The sequence below is a fragment of the Notolepis coatsorum genome, assembly GCF_963971535.1.
Source record: "Notolepis coatsorum genome assembly, chromosome: 4".
NCBI classification, from domain to species: domain Eukaryota; kingdom Metazoa; phylum Chordata; class Actinopteri; order Aulopiformes; family Paralepididae; genus Notolepis; species Notolepis coatsorum.
Window position 1 is genome coordinate 58953800 of NC_140168.1, and position 23814 is coordinate 58977613.

Here is a 23814-nt window from a genome sequence, read left to right on the forward strand (position 1 = left end):
CTCCATTTTCAGCATCACATATTTTCTTTTCTTCATCTATTAATCTCAGGCTTTATTTGATAGCAGCAGTTCAGGAAAATGTTTCCTCTCGCTTTTGACAGAGAGCCACAAAGGCCAACTTCCCCTCCATATCCCGCTGGATGTAAACATCACTGGGTTCAATTATCCAACTCCCCTCAGTGCCCAGTATATATATATATATATATATATATATATATATATATATATATATATATATATATATATATAATATATATATATATATATATATATATATATATATATATATATATATTATAAAACAAAATTCTAAAGGCCACATTTCTCCAGGTATCAAACCTTCTGAGCAAAATGACAATAATAATAAATGTTGTGAGCCGGCCAAGCTATTACATGCAGAGAGAGGGAGAGAGAGAGAGAGAGAGAGAGAGAGAGAGAGAGAGAGAGAGAGAGAGAGAGAGAGAGAGAGAGAGAGAGAGAGAGAGAGAGAGAGAGAGAGAGAGAGAGAGAGAGAGAGAGAGAGAGAGAGAGAGAGAGAGAGAGAGCTCAGTTTCAAAGGGCAGAGGGAGGCTGGCATTACTTTGCATGCAGCCGAGGCTACTTTGATCAAAGGCAGATTGACAGTGTGAGCGATCTCTGACTCCGTGGGAGCAATTTCACCTGAGTGACACTGACTGATCTGGCCTGTTTCTCTTCTCTCCACAGCTTTAGCATTAGTGCAGTTATGATACAGTGTGAGGTGACCGGTCTGAGAACGGCTATTTGCAGTGTCCTAGTAGCCCCCCCCCCCCTCCTCCTAACAACACGCAGCGCTCTGGGAAGAATGCAAAGCAGCTCAGCCAGGAGAAAAACTGTTCTTAAAGGAACACGTCCAGAGAGAGACAAGAAGATAGATACAAGTTTTCCTCTCTGTGCGTTCAGTAGAAAGCTATCTGGCTGCACGTTAGCCTAGCTTAGCACCATGAATGGAAGCGGACATGACCGGTTAACCGAGGCATTGTCCAACTAACACCTCTCCCCGAAGGCTACCCGTCACTGTCCGCTTCCATTCATTGTGCTAAGCTAGGCTAACATGCATCAGTAGATAGCTTTCTACTGAACGCACAGAGAGGAAACTGGTATCTATCTTCTTGTCTCTCTCTGGAGAAGACGGTAAGCTAATTTCCAAAATGTTGGCGCGTTCCTTTAAGCGTAAAGCTTAGCGCCCCCCTCCCCACTCATCGCTCTTGTGTAAAGGTGATCCCGACTGGCGTGTACTGTACTGTGGTATCGGATGCACTACATGCAATGCATGCACGTGCACTCACACAAGCACACGCACACACACACACCCACATCCACCCATCATACACACACACACTTCATCCTGTTCAGCCGGGCAGCCGCCCAAATTACATTCCATAACAGACATGCCAGACAGGGAAGTTGAGATGGATGGCCATCGCCACAGAAGAGAGTGCAGTGACCCTCGCTCCCATGAGTACCCCCCCCCCCCCCCCCCCCCCCCCCCCCCCCCACTGCCGAGGAGCATTCCTCAGCCTCTCGACCTCATCTCCTGCCTGTCGCCCTGGCAACCACACTGTCTTCTCAAATAGGGGGAAGCAGAAGCACAGGAGGAACACATCCAGAGGCCATGTGACTTCAAGATGGACGGACGGACGGACAGATGGATGGATGGACGGATGGATGGATGGGGGGGGGGTAGACTGTATTTCACTCTGGCCAGCGCTTTCCAACACGGCAGTGCTGAATGCAGTAGACTGAGCATGAATGAGACCCAATGCTGTGATCACACACAATATCACCATCAGTATTCTAGCCACTGCACTGCACTTTTTGTTAGACATTGTCTTGAACCACTAGCTAAATCTGACCCCACTTGGTAAAACAAAACATTAGTACAGGAGTGGCCTAATATGTATACCACAACCTAGTGGGACATATCAATAAGCTACAAATCACCACAATACTGCTCATCACACCGAGAGAGAACGACAACAAAGATAAAAGAGGGAACTGGAGGTAGTTTAGGTTAATGTTCGTTAACGTCGTAAGCTATCAGTAAGACTATGTGGACATTAATGAGTACTGAGAACGAACATGTTATTCTCACTCACCAAAAATGTCTTAGAAAACCACTGCATTGTCCAGGGATCAAAGACAGGGAAAATGTCACCAGCAGTAAATTATCTCAACTTCTTGCAGTCTTTGATTTAGTCAGGAGGTCCGGGAGTAACAGATAGAATTCCACCATTGCAAAGCTCCATAGTAACGTCAGTCTGTGTGAGTCAGCTAGTTGTCCATGAGCACTTTGAACTACACATCTAAATATGAAAATAGATACACATAAACCGGGATACACACGTCTCCTATACTGTAGTGTAATGCATTCAAAGTAATGTAGTCTAATAGAGGAAAGGCTCAAGTGCCTCAGGTCAATAGATTGCTAGGAGGCACCAAGAAAACAATTGAGCAGTATTTCTAAGCCTAATTGAATAACCAAATAAAACATTTGTTTTTGTTTTATGATGATTTGATATATGCCAGATACATATTCAACCCAGTTACATTTATGGAAAAACAACAACAGACGATAGTGCTCTCACACCCCCACTTCCAACGTGCCTGGATGGATGGATGGATTGAAAGGAAGGAAAGAGACACATGCACATACCTTGTAGACAACGCAAAAAATACACCACTCACATCACAAGAAGAAAAAAAGAAAGAAAGAAAGAGCGCCGTCCCAGAGACTGAAATACTAAGAGAAAACTGCCAAACGCAATTGGCATCTGATGCGCTGCGTTTTCAAATACATCAGTTGTTTTAAATAGCGGAACGCGCAGTTCTGTCGCGCGTCAAACTGCCTCGATGCCCCTACTCCAAACGATGGCCCCAATTAAGGCTGTTTTGATAAGATAACGTGACAGTTTGTTTGTTTACACGATCCTTCTGTTGTAAACACTGACCTGTTTGTAGGCAAAGCCAATTTATTTATTCGTGTACGGACATTTTGTTACCCTGACACACACTTGTAATGACTCTGCAATTACAGCAAGCGGGCTGTATTATTATTGTATTATTAGACCAGACATGTCAAAAAGTTGTCAGCTGTAGTTCTTTATCATAGTAGACTAGAATATCAGGGAGAAACTGATTAGGGTATAAACATAGGGTCATAAAACGGCAGATTTGCGAGTGACCTAACTTAACTGCTGGATTCTCCCCCAAAATTCCAATTACAACATGATCCACATTTATTATATACAATTTAGTCGTTATGCCAATCCATGTCCTGGTCATTGCACTACATATTTTCACCTGACAGCTTGGAGTTTCACTGGGATAGCGTAATGCACACAGAGGTTCACTCTATCTCCCCCAGATCCCCTCCCTGCTGGACAATAAGTAAGTCATAAGTAATAAGTCCCACCCCGAAACAAATAAGACGCTTGTGAAATTTTCCCAAGGCCGCAAGAGAGTGAAAGTGATAGTAAATACAAAAAAAACCTCCACTGCACAATTTATATAGTAACACCTAACCTACTGCTAGTTCTGCAGTGTGGGTAGTTCTGAGGTTGTGCCAATTATCGCCTTTCAGCACATTTCTGACAAAAGACTTTTTTCAAAAAGATTTTTATTTCGCCTTGACAATTTTTTACCTCCTCTGAAAAGAAAATCTAACCTCAGCATGGTACAACGGTGCAGCGACGTAAAAAAACAAAACAGGTGTCTTTTGGGACTCGGGGTATCTGGCCCATAACCCCCCCCCGCTATACACCCTCTTTGAACATGCTTTCACAACACCAGCGCGTCCACGGCAAGGGCTGTGTGCGCGCGCATATCGACCCCTTTTCTGGCTTTGCGCGTTGTGTTCGTGCACGACCCTGACCCGGCTCTCCTCTACTCCCTGCTGGGTCGTTTTTTTTTGGGCTGCCACAGCACATCTATTGTGCCTAGACCTTATACCCAGGGAGCGAGCAGGGGTGACTCTCCAGACCAGCCACTGGCTGCCTGTGGATGAAAGAGGAGCGCAGGCAGACTGCCGCAGTCAGCTGGGGTAAATTAAAACTCATGGGAGCAGCGATGGCTTCAGGCGGGATGATGAGAGTGGCTCAAACAAAGCAGGAAGCGAGTGGGGGGGGGTGGACTGCTGAGAGGAGAGTAGCCATGGAGAAGTGGCATGGCAGGGGCCACGCGGGGGTGGGGGGTGGAGGATGGAGAGAGGAAAAGAGAAGGCAGAGAAGCAGAAGTACTTACTTCCCTGTTATCTAATATCTCCTACTCTCTCTCCCTCTAACCTCTCCCCTCCCCCCAAATAGAGAGACGGAGGAAGATAGAGAAGAAAGAGAGAGAGAGAGATAGAGAGGGAGAGAAGAGAAATAGGGAGGGAGGGAGAGAAGGAAGGAAACAAGAGCTAGTTACAGTGATTGAAGAAAGGGGAGGAAAAGAGGGTGCTACAGAGCGGTTAAGAGAACAGAGGCCCTGTGGAGAGAGTTATGGTCAATACAACTCCCTAACCCTGTTTACATGGTACCCCTGTTTAACACTTTGAGCGCCGGACCCGAGTATAGTCGGGTTAACTCGCCAAACGTTCGGCGCCAGACCCGAGTATAGTCGGGTTTTGGTCGCTATTTCTTTTATTCGCTATTTCCATTCATAATCCATCGAGGGAGCCTGATGTTATCATTGGGAATGGGTCTGAGATCGCAAACGTCCAATACCGCCACCTGCCGCCTTGCGGCCGGTATTGCACATCCTTGGAAACTCTCTGGCTTGGTCTGTCCGTCAATCTAAAAGTCCGGTCCGGGTTTTCCTAGTCGGGCAAAATTAACGTTTATAACACATGGATTGAGGATAATCAAGCACTCCCGGTTCATGTTCTTTGGTGGATTATGTTGGCAACACAATCGACATCAATACTTGGAATGGCGATCAGATAATTGGAATATTCTTTTTGGAGCTCATCCTAGTCAAGGTAAGGGCTATATGGTATCAACACTAACTAACTAACACTAACCCTGTTTACATGATGCCCCTGTTTAACACAACAGCCACGCAGTTTGACCATCTTATACCTCTCTCTGCCAGTGCTGTAAGCCTATGGAGTCGCTCACCTTCTTTGCAGGGCTATAACTTTTTAAATATTATAGATATATCGACATTACTATGGCCCATTCAACATCGGGTATCTATTGTTCTGGATGTGGGAACGCTATATTTCTCCATTTATACATTGTCGTGTTAATATCGTCGTGAATATAAGTATGTTTTTAGAGTGTCCTGCAGTAATTCCTAGAACGCGAGTTATAGGCCCAGACGCATATTATACATAATCGATTGGCGTTTCGTTCCTATACACGCTATATTAAAAAATTCAAATGCATATGATCGGTATACATTATGCTCCATCATGTGTGAAGGAAAGGGGGGGGGGGGGGGGGGGGGGGGGGCGTTTATGATTCCTTGATTGTCAGTAACGGCTTTCTTTAGTACGACATCATACGTTGATCAGATGGATTGCAATGAAATAAATGGACAATCGAGCTGGAATTAACGTGAGATTCCACGTACCTGTGGCAGATGAGTCTGGAGAAAAAATATTCCAATTATTTGATTTCCATCTGCTAGATCCGTTTTCCGTTTGTATGACGCAATAAAGGCCGAAAGCATATTGATTATTGCGTCTCGATAGCGATCCAATGCACTAGTGTTTGTCTGGATCCACATAACAAGAGAGCTCTGCCCGGAACATTTTCGCCGATGCACAGAACGCACCATCCGGTTGAGAGTGGAGTGCAACTCGCCCGAAATCCACCAGGCGGCGGTATTAAGCCGTTGCAATATCCGACAGAGTCCAGTGTCTCCCGGAGCCTTGCTGGACCCTGTCTGATATTGCAATGCCTCAATACCGCCGCCTGGTGGATTTCGGGCGAGTTACACTCCACTCTAAACCGGAAGTGGCGCTCGGTGCATCGGGGAAAAAGCTCTGCCAGAGATATCTTGTAACATGGATCAATATACACACCTCGAGTGCATTGGATCGCTTTCGAGACGCAATAATCAATATGCTTTTGGCGTTTATTGCGTCATACAAACGGAAAATGGATCTAGCAGATCGCCGTCAAATAATTGGAATTTCTTTTCTCCAGGCGCATCGGCCAGAGGTAAGAGGAATCTAACGTTATTTCCAGCTCGATTGTCCATTTATTTCATTGGAATCTGTCCAATCAACGTATGGTGTCTTACTAAAGAAAGCCGTTAGTGACAATCAAGAGAATGACTGCTATACAGTCTAAAAACATACTTATATTCTCGACGGTATTAACACGACAATGTATGAATGGAAAAATATAGCGTTCCCACATCTGGAACGATAGATACCCGATGTTGAATGGGCCATAGTAATGTCGATATAGCTATAATATTTAAAAAGTTATAGCCCTGCAAAGAAGGTGAGCCACTCCATAGGCTTACAGCACTGGCAATGAGAGGTATAAGATGGGCATACTGCATGGCACCCAATGTGTTAATATTATAACACTAACCCTAACCTTGTTTACATGATGCCCCTGTTTACTAACACTAACCTTGTTTACATGATGAAGAGAGAGTGCTGTCCTTGTTTACATGATGAAGAGAGAGTGATGTCCTTGTTTACATGATGAAGAGAGAGTGCTGTCCTTGTTTACATGATGAAGAGAGTGCTGTCCTTGTTTACATGATGAAGAGAGAGTGATGTCCTTGTTTACATGATGAAGAGAGAGTGATGTCCTTGTTTACATGATGAAGAGAGAGTGCTGTCGTTGTTTACATGATGTAATATTTTCAGCTGTTTACATTTATCAACAACTAGTCGATATGTAACTGTAGCTTATGTATAACGGAAATGCCATTGGATATAACGTTAGTAGCTATTAGCCCTTTATCTAGCCTTCCAGGAAATATACTAGACCAAATGCCGTATAGCGCTTATATTCACGGCGCTATAAAATGAGAACGTATTGATGACATTTTTTTTCTTTAAGCCATTTTGAAGGGACGGTTTATGGTCCCAATTGACAATGATAATGGACAGATAGCAATACTATAAAGTATAGATTTAGCTCTACAAACAGCCCCAAGTCTGTTTACATATGCTGGTCGTCTCTAGTGATATTAGACTCATCCCAGTGGCCGCCAATGTGTTAGAATGAAATAGGTAGCTTTTCACCACAAGGTGAAAAAAAACAAATAATACGCCCTCGGACCCATTCCTGGTTGGCTACGAAGTGAGTACATTTTGGAAACTGTGAGCATTGTGTCCGCCTATGCTGTCAGCCAACTCGGAGGGCTGACGTAGTATTGGTGGAGACAACGCTTGCAGTTTCCAAAATGGACTCACTTTGCAGCCAATCCGGAACAAAGTGAGTCCATTTTGGAAACTGCGAGCATTGTGTCTGTCTTGTAATGCTGTTGGCCAACGTCACATTTGAAGGACTAATGTTGCAAACCTTGCATAAAGATACTATGGATAATGTACCTCTATAGATAAGGTAAAATACCTCACTTTGTTTTGTGCTCCACGTGGGACAATGACGAAAAACTAAAGCTGCTCATATCCCACATTCAGAGATACGCCTCGTCAAAACCCCCCCACTTGTTTTTTACTCCCGCGGCTCTTACAGAGTGTTTAGCTTAACTGTGGGCTGTTATCAGAATCGGGTTGGCTTGCTGATCGCACACCTCTTAAACGACCCTGAGGTAAGAGCAGAACCCGGCCAACAGACACAGGCGGTGGTGTCCGCGGGTCAATCTACCACAGAGCCGCCAGGATCTGATCTCGCAGGAGGAACATGAAGCCGTCGGTGGGATCGTCTGCGGCCTCCTGAGGAATGCTCACTCGGGTGAGATCGACAATAACAGACCAGATGAAAGGCTCAAGACTGTGGTTCTGGGACGGGGACGGGGACTCAAGCCTTTTTGAAGAGCTGTGTAGCGAGTCACGCAGCTTATGGGGAGGATCCTGTGGGGCGTTTGGAGCCACCGGGATGAATTGTCATGTTTCTATAACCAACCGATTACAGGATAATGCTCAGTGGAGTCACGTTTCCTCACCAGATGGGTGGGCCGTGACACGTCCTCAGACGGCCTGGGCCTCTTGGCCTCTGATCTAGATAGAGTCTAACACAACACTAATGGGGGTCTTGAGAGTTCAGGGTGTTTCATTTAAAAGGCACAGCGGTGTGTGGGGACAACACAGTCGATAGAGAAGAGGAGAGGGAGCGGGAGAGGAGGAGAGGGAGTGGAGGAGAGGGAGTGGAGGAGTGAGGGAGAAGGAGAGGGATAGGGAGAGGGAGAGATAATGGAGGAGAGGGAGAGCGAGTGGAGGAGAGTGGAGGAGAGTGAGGGAGAAGGAGAGGGATAGAGAGAGGGATAGGGGGAGATAATGGAGAGGGAGTGGAGGAGAGGGAGTGGAGGAGAGGGAGGGAGGCGAGAGACTTACATCTATGTAATTGGCATTCACATAGTCAGAGTTGGGGTCGGCTAGCAGAGAGTGCAGCTTGACTCGATGGCGATCGTCTGAAAGGCACAAAGGAAAAAAAGAGTATTGGAGATTGTTGAAATGGGAAAAATGCAATCGTAATGAAATGGGAAAAATGCAATTTATGCAACGTTACCACAGTCCTTCTAAAGAGAAGTCAGTTCATTCTGCCGCCATCACGTCACAACAGTCACGGCAACCCCTTCTACACATGCTACCTTATCCAGTGGTTTCTGGCACAGGGTACACTGCACAATTCCCAGCCTTTTGGCATTTTAAACATCTTAAAAAAACTCAAATTTGACTTGTGGTAGATTATAATTTACTCAACATAAAATAACATCACCATTACATTATTTCCTCTGAATATATCTTGTAGCAAGTCTCTTTATTATAATTTATAGACCATCTCTGATCAAATGCAATGGAGTCACGCTGTAATAGGGCTGCATGGGTTTTTGTCAGGGAAATTAAAACTACAATCAACAACAAGCACTCAACTCATTAATACATACGAGTGCTTTGCATTTGAGGTTGCGCACTAAACACGGCCACCCGATTAATAATGTAGCGTACGTCTCATTATGTACATCAAAAGCAACTTAATGCAAAGTGGACTATAAGTGTTAAAGAGAGTCTGCAGGCTTTACCGAGAGGGTGTGAACACGACAACGGAACGAAACAGTGCCTTTCCACGGTTCGGCCGAGTTTACAAGCCGTCTAAAATGTGGATTCCGCACTTCTGAGGGTCAAGTGGCCGAACTTACGGCTTAGCAAGCTGTCGTGTCTTCCCTTCGTCCCTTTGTCCTTCTTCTTAGTGACGTCCCAGCCATCAAAGAAGCTCTGGAGAGGGGGGAAATATAAGTGAGAAAGTGGTAGGAGTAATTACCCATATCCTGATGTTGTCCGTCACCTGAACTCAAGCCGTAATGCACAGGCACTTTGTACTATAAGGGCCAGCACTAGCTGACAGGCACTTTAAGGCAATACGCACTTTAAATGGAGCACTGAGCTCTTTTGTGCACAGTAGCACTGTTGGATTATTTTCTTAATGTTAAATACTTCTTCTACTTCAGGGATAGCGTTGTATGTATTCTTGTATGTTTTTATATTGTATGTTTTTTCCACTGTTTTATGCTGAAATTAGCCTTGCACAGAGACAAATCCCAATTTAAATGGCAATAAAGTATCTATCTATCTATCTATCTATCTATCTATCTATCTATCTATCTATCTATCTATCTATCTATCTCTCTCTCTCTCTCTCTCTCTCTCTCTCTCTCTCTCTCTCTCTCTCTCTCTCTCTCTCTCTCTCTCTATCTATCTATCTATCTATCTATCTATCTATCTATCTATCTATCTATCTATCTATCTATCTATCTATCTATCTATCTATCTATCTATCTATCTATCTATCTATCTCTCTAATCTATCTACACATGTCTTAAGTTAAAGGTGCTGTAAGTATTTTAGTATTTTCTTGTTAAAATAAAGAGTTCCACATCTTAAAATAATAGCTCTACAATAGCTTCCAGTCCCTCCGCCCTGCAGTAAACAGAAAATAAATTTTCTGGTATCTCGTTCTCACTTTATCCAATCAGAAGATACCTCCACACTGCAAAAATTGTCTGACAAAAAAGAAAATTAAAAACAGTTTTAAGCAAATATGAGCCTGAAACAAGTGCAGTAAGTAAATTTGGCTTGGCAAGATTTAGACTTGAAATAATAAAAAAAAAAATATCTAGGGTTCTCTCTCCTGATTGGATAAAGTGGGAAGGGATACCAGCATTTTCCATTTACTGCAGAGCGGAGTATAGGCAATTGTTCAAATTGTGAAACAAATGAAACACAGTATTCCATCTAGTGATGACTAGTTTCTGCCGTGGATTGTGTAGACTAATACATCTATACAGAACACTGTAAATGTTAATCGTCATCAAGGAAAAATAAAATACCATCTTGTTTGACTAATCCTGCAGGATTGCATTTGTTGCACAGTTGATTAGAGAAAGAGAGATGGGGGGGAGGGACCATTCTCCTGCGGTTGGGTTACTGAACATTGACTTTGAACTAGTGAGGGACTGTGAACAGAGTGATGAAGCGTCTTGAGAAGCTGTCAATTCAAAAGCTGCCTTGTCTGAATCAGAAATGGTCTGGTCATATTATGACTAGGTGAAAATCAACGCAGGAATGGGAGAATCTTTTCAACATGCTTTCAGCTAGATCCTGTCTTAATTGTTCCCTAGTTCCTGCTAGACACTGTCTTTTAAGCCTGTGCTGCGCGTATTGCACTAAAAGTCACCCAATCATCTTTCAAAACGCAAAGTTTTTATACTCAATATCTAGACAAATGTAAACAGGCTATTCAGCAAAAAAGAAAAGTCCTTTTCGAGTCATCTGCTTCAAGTCAAAGTCTCATGTCACAAATACCAAATCAAAGTCAAGTCGAGTCTTTTATCAACGTTAAGTCAGGCAAGACCTAAAATTTCTGTGGCGATCACACTGAAGAGCAAACTAAGAAGAAATAAGTGAGACATTACGAGGAAGTGTCCAATGCATCGTTCAACTTGAAGAACACTCAAAGAACGAACTACTCCACTATTCTGCGCCACTCAAACACTCAAAGAACTAACTACTCCACTATTCTGCGCCACTCAAACACTCAAAGAACTAACTACTCCACTATACTGCGCCACTCAAACACTCAAAGAACGAACTACTCCACTATACTGCGCCACTCAAACACTCAAAGAACTAACTACTCCGCTATACTGCGCCACTCAAACACTCAAATAACGAACTACTCCGCTATACTGCGCCACTCAAACACTCAAATAACTAACTACTCCGCTATACTGAGCCACTTAAACACTCAAAGAACTAACTACTCCACTATACTGCGCCACTCAAACACTCAAAGAACTAACTACTCCACTATACTGCGCCACTTAAACACTCAAAGAACTAATTACTGGGCTCTGTTAAGGAAGGACAGGACACTCTCACTGAGAAACATTGCTTTATACTGAAAACTAGGGTAAGCCATTTTAAGTTTATTAGTGAATCTTAAAAGTGAGGAACCAGCTGACTTGATTAAAGGGGCGTGTTTAAAACAGCCATTTTGTTTAGTTAAGTGCCCCCATTAAGGGACTGTTTCCTGTTTACTAGTAGCATCTGATTTGCTGAGTGAGCCATTAAGAGCCTGCCCTGTTTAAAAGCAGAGGTCCACACTGTGTTGAAGTCACTCTGTACTGGGCTCTGTTAAGGAAGGACAGGACACTCTCACTGAGAAACATTGCTTTATACTGAAAACTAGGGTAAGCCATTTTAAGTTTATTAGTGAATCTTAAAAGTGAGGAACCAGCTGACTTGATTAAAGGGGCGTGTTTAAAACGGCCATTTTGTTTAGTTAAGTGCCCCCATTAAGGGACTGTTTCCTGTTTACTAGTAGCATCTGATTTGCTGAGTGAGCCATTAAGAGCCTGCCCTGTTTAAAAGCAGAGGTCCACACTGTGTTGAAGTCACTCTGTACTGGGCTCTGTTAAGGAAGGACAGGACACTCTCACTGAGAAACATTGCTTTATACTGAAAACTAGGGTAAGCCATTTTAAGTTTATTAGTGAATCTTAAAAGTGAGGAACCAGCTGACTTGATTAAAGGGGCGTGTTTAAAACGGCCATTTTGTTTAGTTAAGTGCCCCCATTAAGGGACTGTTTCCTGTTTACTAGTAGCATCTGATTTGCTGAGTGAGCCATTAAGAGCCTGCCCTGTTTAAAAGCAGAGGTCCACACTGTGTTGAAGTCACTCTGTACTGGGCTCTGTTAAGGAAGGACAGGACACTCTCACTGAGAAACATTGCTTTATACTGAAAACTAGGGTAAGCCATTTTAAGTTTATTAGTGAATCTTAAAAGTGAGGAACCAGCTGACTTGATTAAAGGGGCGTGTTTAAAACGGCCATTTTGTTTAGTTAAGTGCCCCCATTAAGGGACTGTTTCCTGTTTACTAGTAGCATCTGATTTGCTGAGTGAGCCATTAAGAGCCTGCCCTGTTTAAAAGCAGAGGTCCACACTGTGTTGAAGTCACTCTGTACTGGGCTCTGTTAAGGAAGGACAGGACACTCTCACTGAGAAACATTGCTTTATACTGAAAACTAGGGTAAGCCATTTTAAGTTTATTAGTGAATCTTAAAAGTGAGGAACCAGCTGACTTGATTAAAGGGGCGTGTTTAAAACAGCCATTTTGTTTAGTTAAGTGCCCCCATTAAGGGACTGTTTCCTGTTTACTAGTAGCATCTGATTTGCTGAGTGAGCCATTAAGAGCCTGCCCTGTTTAAAAGCAGAGGTCCACACTGTGTTGAAGTCACTCTGTACTGGGCTCTGTTAAGGAAGGACAGGACACTCTCACTGAGAAACATTGCTTTATACTGAAAACTAGGGTAAGCCATTTTAAGTTTATTAGTGAATCTTAAAAGTGAGGAACCAGCTGACTTGATTAAAGGGGCGTGTTTAAAACGGCCATTTTGTTTAGTTAAGTGCCCCCATTAAGGGACTGTTTCCTGTTTACTAGTAGCATCTGATTTGCTGAGTGAGCCATTAAGAGCCTGCCCTGTTTAAAAGCAGAGGTCCACACTGTGTTGAAGTCACTCTGTACTGGGCTCTGTTAAGGAAGGACAGGACACTCTCACTGAGAAACATTGCTTTATACTGAAAACTAGGGTAAGCCATTTTAAGTTTATTAGTGAATCTTAAAAGTGAGGAACCAGCTGACTTGATTAAAGGGGCGTGTTTAAAACGGCCATTTTGTTTAGTTAAGTGCCCCCATTAAGGGACTGTTTCCTGTTTACTAGTAGCATCTGATTTGCTGAGTGAGCCATTAAGAGCCTGCCCTGTTTAAAAGCAGAGGTCCACACTGTGTTGAAGTCACTCTGTACTGGGCTCTGTTAAGGAAGGACAGGACACTCTCACTGAGAAACATTGCTTTATACTGAAAACTAGGGTAAGCCATTTTAAGTTTATTAGTGAATCTTAAAAGTGAGGAACCAGCTGACTTGATTAAAGGGGCGTGTTTAAAACGGCCATTTTGTTTTGTTAAGTGCCCCCATTAAGGGCCAGGTGTTAAGACAGCACTAATTAGTGATAGTGATTTAAAGGCTTGCTGGTGTAGCGTCAGCGAAGCGTCGAGAAACGAAGAGGGACAAAGAGGAGGAGTTATCCTGGAGTTCACCGCCGAGGGATCCACCGATCCACCCAGTGCTAAGTACACCATAATCCTATATTTCCCTCCCACACTGCTATTTCTCTACTTCCTCCCTGCCACTCTCGACAATACAATGTGTCTCATACCTATATCCACAATCTGCTCCTCCAGAACTGACTCTACCCATCCACGACAGTTTGCTAGTAACCCGGCTAATCTCTCCTACCCTCCTACAGCCACTAATACACCTGTCACAGTACGGGGAGGCTTATGGAATTGTCAATCAGCAGTCAAGAAAGCTGACTTCATTACTGCCTACGCCCATAGTCTAAATCTGCAGCTCCTGGCTCTAACTGAGACCTGGATAACCCCCAATAACTCATCAACACCTGCAGCATTATCTACAAACTATAACTTCACTCACACACCTCGACCTTCCAGACGGGGTGGAGGCACTGCCCTCATGACATCTCCTTCATGGGCTACAAGCGTAACACCACTCCCAGAACTGTCACTCTCCTCTCTCGAATATCATGCAGTATCTGTCTCTAATCCTTTCAATCTCACCATTGTTACACTCTACCGCCCTCCAGGTCCGCTCGATCACTTCACAGATGAGCTGGACATGCTTCTTAGCTCCTTACCGGAAGATGGTACCCCTCTCCTTCTACTGGGCGACTTCAACCTGCCTGACTCATCTCAGTCAGTCATAGTAGTCTCCCTCCTACAATCGTTTGACCTGACTCCCACTGCCATGCCTCCCACCCACAAAGCAGGCAACTCCTTGGATCTCATATTTTCCCGTAACTCCAGCATCATTAACACCACGGTAACTCCCCTACATGTATCTGACCATTCCTTCATATCCTTCTCACTAACTCTCATGCTTAACCGAAAGGTCTTCACCCCAACTCAAACAGTCTCACTCAGACGCAACCTGCCCTCCCTATCCCCCTCCACCCTCTCCTCTGACATACTATCCGCTCTACCTTTGAGTGACACCTTCTCTGCTCTCTCCACAGAGATGGCAACCTCCACCCTCCTTTCAGCCCTGGCAACCTCCTTCGACAAGCTCTGTCCCCTCGTTGAGAAACCTGCCCGCCGTTCCCCACCCAGTCCATGGCTGACAGATCCAGTGAGAGAACAAAGACAGGTCCTGAGAGCAGCTGAAAGGAAGTATAGAAAGTCACGCCTCACTGCTGACATCGACACATATCACAACCTCTTGTTAACATTCTCCAAAACCATCACTAATGCCAAAGCTTCTTTCTTCCACCATAGGATCGAGGCCTCTGCCAAGAATCTTCGCAAACTGCATGCTACCATGTCCTCCCTCCTCACTCCCCCCCCACCCCCCCCTCCCTCATCTTTCTCTGCCGAAGACTTTGCGATCTTCTTTGAGGAAAAAGTGGAGAACATCCGCAGCTCCTTCTCCCAACCCCCACCCATTCCAAATGCTGAATCGAGAACCTCATCCTTCACTCTGTCATCTTTCTCTCCCATTACAGAAGCAGAGACCCTGACACTGGTAACGTCAAACCGTCCGACTACTTGCCAGCTGGACCAGCTACCCTCCCCACTCCTCCAGACCATAGCACCAGACATCCTCCCATTCCTAACTGCAACCATCAACTCCTCACTCAACTCGGGGGTGGTCCCCACCTCCCTAAAACAAGCCAGAGTCACGCCGCTCATAAAAAAACCAACCCTGAACCCTACTGTCATAGGCAACTACCGTCCTGTCTCTCTTCTCTCCTTCCTTTCTAAAACACTTGAACGTGCTGTATCCAACCAACTTACTACTTATCTCTTACAGAATGACCTCCTAGACCCTAATCAGTCAGGCTTCAGGACTGGTCACTCCACAGAGACAGCCCTCATTGCGGTCACAGAGGCACTTCACTTAGCAAAAGCGAAAGGCCTCTCCTCTGTCCTGATTCTCCTAGATCTATCTGCAGCCTTCGACACAGTCAACCACCAGATCCTCCTTGCGGCCCTCGCAGGAATGGGAGTGGCTGGCTCTGCGCTGACATGGCTGTCATCATACCTCAATGACCGCTCCTACCAAGTGTCATGGAGAGGGACCCTGTCGGCCACCCGCCCCCTGCGGACGGGTGTCCCCCAGGGCTCGGTTTTAGGACCCCTTCTCTTCTCCCTCTACACTAAATCACTGGGTAACATTATCACGTCTCATGGCTTCTCCTACCATTGTTATGCCGACGATACTCAACTCTTCCTCTCCTTCCCTCCCTCAGATATCCACGTCTCTGTGCGGATCTCGGCCTGTCTGTCCGACATCTCAGCCTGGATGACGTCCAACCACCTCAAACTGAACCTAAGCAAAACAGAATTGCTCCACCTGCCGGCCAAATCCTCCCCCCTAACCGACCTTTCAATCACAGTCGAGAATGCAGCTGTGACTGCGTCCCCGACCGCCAAGAACCTTGGTGTTGTCCTCGACGACCAGTTGAACTTCTCTGCTCACATCGCAGCGACGACCAGAACCTGCCGATTCCTCCTGAGCAACGTCAGAAGGATACGCCCCTTCCTGACAAAAGAAGCCACCCAACTCCTCGTCCAATCAACAGTCATCTCCCGCCTCGACTACTGCAATGCACTGCTCGCTGGCCTCCCGGCCACTGCCACTAAGCCTCTTCAACTCATTCAGAACGCAGCGGCCCGCCTGATCTCAAACCTACCGAAGTCGGCCCATGTCACCCCACTTCTTAGGGACCTGCACTGGCTCCCCATTGCTGCACGAATCCGCTTCAAGGCCCTCGACCTAGCATACCGTGCGGCAAAGGGAACCGCTCCCGCCTACCTCCGGTCAATGGTCTCTAACTACACACCCTCAAGACCCCTACGCTCTGCATCTTCTGGCCGCCTCAGACCTACTCCTATCCAAGCTCCGGGAGGGTCATCAAAGAGAAGTCGCCTATTCTCAGTCCTTGCCCCACAATGGTGGAATGAACTACCCACCCCAGTTAGGACAGCCGAATCACGTCCAATCTTTCGCCGTCGACTAAAGACGCACTTCTTCAACCATTATCTGAATTAAAAAAAAAAAAAAAAAAAAAAAAAAAAAAAAAAAATCTAACCCTAACTAACCATACTGTCATGCACTTGTCCTAATAAACTAACCTACACTGTAGCACTCAACACTTTGATGAACATTGTTGCTCAGCTGATAGAGTTGTGCCCTTCCTGATGGCTTGTCGTACAGAACTTGTAAGTCGCTTTGGATAAAAGCGTCAGCTAAATGACTAAATGTAAATGTAAATGTAAATTACTCCACTATACTGCGCCACTTAAACACTCAAAGAACTAACTACTCCACTATACTGCGCCACTTAAACACTCAAATAACTAACTACTCCACTATACTGCGCCACTTAAACACTCAAAGAACTAACTACTCCACTATACTGCGCCACTCAAACACTCAAATAACTAACTACTCCACTATACTGCGCCACTCAAACACTCAAAGAACTAACTACTCCACTATACTGCGCCACTTAAACACTCAAATAACAAACTATTCCACTATACTGCGCCACTTAAACACTCAAATAACTAACTACTCCACTATACTGCGCCACTTAAACACTCAAATAACTAACTACTCCACTATACTGCGCCACTTAAACACTCAAATAACGAACTACTCCACTACACTGCGCCACTTAAACACTCAAAGAACTAACTACTCCACTATACTGCACCACTTAAACACTCAAATAACGAACTACTCCACCACTGGAGAATTAGAGGAACTTTGCCATCCACACACACTATGCGGGCGGCGTAGTCATCGACAGACATCTGGAATGTCACCGCGAGGGGAGAGGCTGGCGCCGCCAGATGACACGTGCGGCGCTGAGAGATGGCTTTAGCCCTGAGAAGGAGAGGGAACGAAGGGAGGGAGGGGGGATCAGTCCTTCTCGTTCCCCTCTGCGAGGTGTGCGGCGGAGCCTTGCCTCGACCCGAGAAAGACGCGATGCTTTACGATACCTCCGTGTTAAAGTGCTAAATTGGTGACAGCTGTTTATGACAGCCATCTACCAAAAAAATATATCTGCCAGTTACCCGGAGAGATGAGCCATTGAATCTAAATCAATGTTACGAGTCGGAGGAGGGAGGAGAAAGAAAAAGAAAAAAATTGAAATCCACAGATAATAATATTATGATCGATGTGTGGCGACGAACAAACGTGCAGTGACGGTTTGGCTCAAGTCACATCATGTCTCCCCGGTCCTCCCCTCCCCCAACCCCGCAGCCCTCTCCTGGGGTCGGTTGGTGCCATTAAGTCCACCTGATCTCCCCGCTCCAACCGCGGGCACATCCAGAGGCTCTTTAGCGTGGCACGCTAAGCCCTCTCATCAGTGGAGGTCCAATCCCCCCGGAGCTGTAAGGGAGAGAGAGGGGGGGGGTTTCCAGAATGGCCCCACCTGAGGGCCCTGGCAGAGTCAGGCAGAGCATGCTGATCAGGGGATTACATGTCCCATCATGCACCCTGCTTCTGCACAGGTAATGACCGGGCTAATCCTGCTTAACACGCCGCTCTTCCGTCTCCTGTTCCCCCTCCCCCTCCTCTCTCTCCCTCTCTCCTTGGGAGCTGTGCCAACATCTGGCCTCCACGGCGTACGGTGTGCCCTCGCATTATACCCCCCTCCCCCCATTATTCACCAGTTTTGTTGAGCATAGCTACATATTAGAATCACCATTCAGGGCGGTCAGGTGGCGTAGCGGAGATTGCGCTCGTCACCAACGCAGGAGATGCTGGGTTCGAGCCCAGCTCTCGGCGTTGCTACCAGCTTGGCTGGTCGTTCATACTAATACAATTGGCAGTATTAGGGGGTGGGAAGCTGGTGGGTGGGAATCTGCCGTTGTGGACAGCGACGCCTACAGGTCAGGTCTCTGCGCTTGCTCAGCGGGGGCAGGACTTGGTGGAGATAGCGTGCCCTCCCACGCGTTACACTTCACCAATGAGAGTCCTCGCTGCCAAGTGAAAAGACGTCACTGGCAGTCGCCGCACGTATCGGAGGAAGCGTGCGGTCGGCTTCGGGACGCCCTTGTACCGACTCGTAGGAGAACATGCATACAGCAGCCAGGTAGGGGAGGGGGGGAATTGGCACGGCGACAAAATTGGGACGGGGAGAAAAACTGAAAATTGGAGAAAGAGAGATTTTATTTATTTTTTTAATAATCATCATTCATACAGACTAGTCGCTGGTCCGTCAGAGAGTCTCCAGACATCTGAACTACTCTTCCCAAGTTAGGGGCGATCCTGTCCCACGTCGCCAGCACCCCGAAAACCCTCCCGCCCGCCCACGCCGCGCCACGGCCAGCTTGATCAATCGACGTGCGCGGATGAGCCTGTGGGAAATAAGGGTTATGAAGTCTGACAGCCGCGGCTCTCACTGATCTCCTTCATAATATTGTTTATTCCTCCAGGCGATGAGGGAGTCAGACGGAGAAAAGGCCCAGGTATTGATTCCGACAAGGGGGGTGGTAGTGGGGTGAATTTGTTGGCCCCTCAGGGGATATAGCGTAATAAAGTTGAAAGAGTGCATCTGAATGGTAATGTTTTATTATGATGCATATTTTTTATTTAGTATGCCGTGTTAAAGCACCATGAGATTACATTGTACTTTAAAGTGTGCTCTATAAATAAAATGCATTTGGAGAATATTATTGAAATAGAAATATATTATATTTCTCTGTGTTAAGAGCACTTCAAAGCCTGGCTAAACAGACTTGAGGCATGGAGGTGGTTAAACTAGGCTGAAGGCAGAAGGACTGTGGCCTGAGTTCTCTCACTCCACCACCCTCTCAGAGGAAGGACAGGCTTAACAAAGGGGCCGCTGAGTTGTGAGAGGGGATGAGGCTTTGTGTTCAAACTCAGGAGAAAGTTACTCTAAAAAGGCTTTAATTAGTGCCCTCGCAGCACCAGGATGCATATCTGCATTCTCTCTGTAGCGACGGGGAGAGATTAAAATAAAACAGTATCTCATCGCTACCCTCGTAAATTTAAAAAGCGTTAGTTCTGTCTGCAAAAAGCCAGGCAGCCCTGCTCGCTCGCTAGGAGGATGTAGTCTTTGACGTGTATTTTTCACTTTATTTTACTCTCTCTCTGTCTCTCTCTCTCTCTCCCTCTCTCTCTCTATCTCTCTCTCCCTCTCTCTCTGTCTCTCTCTCTCCCCCCCCTCTATCTCTCTCTGTCTCCCTCCCTCTCCCCCTCTCTCTCTTTGTCTCTCCCTCCCTCTCTCTCCCTCCCTCTCCCCCCTCTCTCTCTCCTTCCCTCTCTCTCTCACCTCGTACTCCTGTTTGAAGCCGTAGCCCTCGGAAGTCTTCATCTGGTTGATGTGCTGGAGGAGGTCGGCCACCCTCACGGCCGGGTGCAGCTGACCCGTGTGGTACGGCGAGCTCTTCCTCCGGCTGTGGCGCCGGGGGGAGCCTCCCAGCAGGCTGCTGGACTCGTTCACGGAGGTCCGCTGCTCGTCTGGAAGAGCAAACACACACACACACACACATGCTTCATTTGAATATGCAGATCAAATCACACGTACCAAAGATTCAAATAGTACTGTATAGAGGTTTCAACAAGTTTCCAGATACAAAAATGCATATTCTCTGTATTTGGAATATTGTAATAACCCCCACCCCCCCAGTCTTCACGCAAAGGTTTATCTCATACTCAACAGACTAAATTATCCTCCAGAGACCAGCTTGTGATGAAGAAGAAGAAGAAGAAGAAGAAGAAGAAGAAGAAGAAGAAGAAGAAGAAGAAGAAGAAGAAGAAGAAGAAGAAGAAGAAGAAGAAGAAGAAGAAGAAGAAGAAGAAGAAGAAGAAGAAGAAGAAGAAGAAGAAGAAGAAGAAGAAGAAGAAGAAGAAGAAGAAGAAGAAGAAGAAGAAGAAGAAGAAGAAGAAGAAGAAGAAGAAGAAGAAGAAGAAGAAGAAGAAGCTGAAGACTATGGGGGGGATGTGCTTTTTCACGAATGTGGAATCAGCTCCCAGAGACAATTAGGGCCCCAGACTCCATTACTGTTTTTAAATCAAAACTCTTCCACAGCGCTTCTCCCCCAGGGTCCTGATGTGCTCTACTTATGTGCTTTCCTTGGCCATTCTCTTCTTTTAATTTATCTGCGTTTTAATGTTTTATTATGATGCATATTTAAAATGTTGTATGCCACGTTAAAGCACCTTGAGATTACATTGTACTTTAAAGTGTGCTCTATAAATAAAATGCATTTGGAGAATATTATTGAAATAGAAACAGGCTCACCGGAGAGAGATATCTCTATGTTAAGAGGCATGGAGGTGGTTAAACTAGGCTGAAGGAAGAAGGACTGTGGCCTGAGTTCTCTCACTTCACCACCCTCTCAGAGGAAGGGCAGGCTTAGCAAAGGATTTGATAGTGATAGGGATTGCTATTTCCCCCCCCATCTCCCTCATTGCACTGAGCTGTAATTAACACAAGGATTCAGTGTCCTCCATCCTGACATCACCCGAGGACAAACCCATTGACTCTCAGTAACTGTCAAACTGTTACTAGAGCTTCACGTGAGAGTACGGCATTGTTTTTCTTGTGAAATGCCACGTTTAAGCCTCATCTTACCTATTTCTTTGCCTATCATGGTGGTTTGGTGATAATAAAATATGTTTTAACCATGGTACTGGTCATTGTATAAATAATTTATTCATGTATCACCATGGTAACAATGCTGTACTTAAATACTCAAATAATCGAATATAAACCATAAGATGAGATAATATGGATCTTTATTGATCCCATAAGATAATATGGATCTTTATTGATCCTCGTGGGGAAATTCAGGGGTCATAGCAGCACAGGGTACAAGGTACAATAATAATAAGAAATAATAATAATAATAAACAATAAAAGGTGCGGTAGATAATAAAGGTGAGACATATGTTTACTCTATCGATAATAATAACAACACAATGTGCATAATACATATGTACAACCCCCCCCCTGTATAATATAGATTCTATCCATGTACAAACATATAATGTATATAGCTAACCCAAGTTTGCTCTATACAATACAATGTGATGATAGCAATCAATGGAGAACATACACATGATTATCGGGGGATGGCAGAAGAAGCTGACAAAATATTGCTGGCAACCCGCCACTATAGCGTTAACGTTAACGCTGCGCTGCCGGCGGGGGAGATGACGGGAGCTGCTGGCCCTTTTCCTCGCCACGCGTCATTTTAGGTTCCTGTTGGAGGGCCGGGAGTTCACCGCTTTCGTGGACCACAAGCCTGTGACCTTTGCCATGGCTAAGACCACAGAACCATGGTCGGCACAGCAGCAGCACCAACTGTCCGCCATTTCGGAATTCACCACGGACCTGCAGTATGTGGCGGGCAAGGACAACCTGGTGGCTGACTGCCTCTCCAGAGTGCGGGTCAACACTGTGCACCTAGGTGTGGACTACGCAGCCATGGCAGTTGACCAGTGCACGGACATGGACATCCAGACATTCAGGACGGCCACGACAGGACTGAGACTGGAGGATGTGGTGTTCCAGGACAGTAAGGCCACGCTCCTCTGCGATGTCTCCACCGGCCGACCTCGCCCGATGGTCCCCGCTGGCTGGCACCGCCGCATTTACGATGCTATACATGCTTTGTCTCACCCGGGGGTGAAGGCATCGGTTAAGCTGGTGGGGGCTAGGTTCGTCTGGCCGGGCCTCAGGAAGGACATCAAGGGGTGGGCAGCCTCTTGTGTAGCGTGCCAGCGCGCCAAGGTGCATCGGCACACTAAGGCCCCGCTGGGGCCATTTCTCATCCCGGAGAGATGTTTTGATCACGTCAACGTGGACCTGGTGGGTCCGCTGCCCCCCTCCCAGGGGTTCACTCACCAATAACCATGGTGGACAGGACCACCAGGTGGCCGGAGGCTGTGACCCTGTCATCCACTACATCGGTGGACGTGGCTCGGGCATTCATCTCCACCTGGGTGGCCCGTTTCGGTACCCCCGCGGATCTAACTTCGGACAGAGGGCCCCAGTTCACGTCAGAGCTGTGGAGTGCTGTGGCGGAGAGTTTGGGGGTGAAACTCCACCGCACCGTGGCATAAAACCCGCAGGCAAATGGTATCTGTGAGCGTTTCCACCGCACTATGAAGGCTGCTCTCCGGGCGGCTCTTACGGACAGTAATTGGGTCGACCGTTTGGCCGTGGGTCATGCTAGGCCTGCGCTCGGCCCCAAAGGAGGATGTGCAGTCATCTTCGGCTGAGCTCGTGTTGGGTCAGCCGCTGAGAGTCCCTGGGGAGTTCCTCCCAGGTGCCACAGCCCCCTGGTCAGCTGCGACTCATCGCTTGGCCATCCGAGACGCCGCCAGCACTTTCGCTCCCGTGCCGCACATCACTGTCTTCCCCTGTCCTACATCCCCAAGGACTTGATGTCAGCCCCATACGTGTTCATCCGCCGCGATGCCCACCGTTCTCCACTCCAGGCTCCATACAATGGGCCCTTCCGGGTCCTGGAAGCGGGACCCAAGAGCTTTATGGTGGACAGAGGGGGGCTTCAGGAGCGGATATCGGTGGACCGTTTGAAGCCTGCACACGTGGCCCCGGACGGGCCGGTGGAGCTGGCTCAGCCCCGACGGCTCGGCCGTCCACCCAACCCCACTCCTGCCGCTAGCTTGCGGCCCGTGTCTACCTCTACCCCGGCAGCAGCCCCGGACTCTCCCCCAGTCCAGCCTCGCCTCGCCGCCGGCGCGGACGGCCACCTGCTCGTGCCCTTCCCCCTTCCCCCCTGACTGTTAAGTGCAGTCGTTGTGGTCGGGTAGTCAGCCTCCTACGAGGGGCTGAGTACTTTGGGGGGTTTTGTATGGGTTGGGATTGCAGGGTATGTCTACTCTGGGTGTTCGGGGGGGGGCCTGTGTGGTGTCACATTGAGGGAGTCTCTCACTCCAGAGTTGAAGGGTCACAGGGGAGGAGATATAGGAGAGTGGTAGGTGTGTGTACAGCGGTGATTTTGTGAATGAATAAAGTAGGAAGTAACTGAAGGACCTGTCACGCTCGTTATTGCATCGCCTCTTTCTTCGACTTC

The 23814-nt window shown here is 46.6% G+C and overlaps 1 protein-coding gene across 1 annotated transcript in view; it reads right to left on the reverse strand.

Moving 5' to 3' along the window:
* ptprua (protein tyrosine phosphatase receptor type Ua) overlaps positions 1-23814 on the reverse strand; it is a gene marked incomplete at its 5' end in the record, with an annotated part of 205691 nt that overhangs the window by 50264 nt on the left and 131613 nt on the right. The window contains 5 exon segments of the mRNA XM_084311954.1: positions 8486-8562; positions 9292-9367; positions 20040-20227; positions 22620-22857; positions 23177-23242. Coding sequence (XP_084168080.1) covers positions 8486-8562; positions 9292-9367; positions 20040-20227; positions 22620-22857; positions 23177-23242 — 645 coding nt within the window.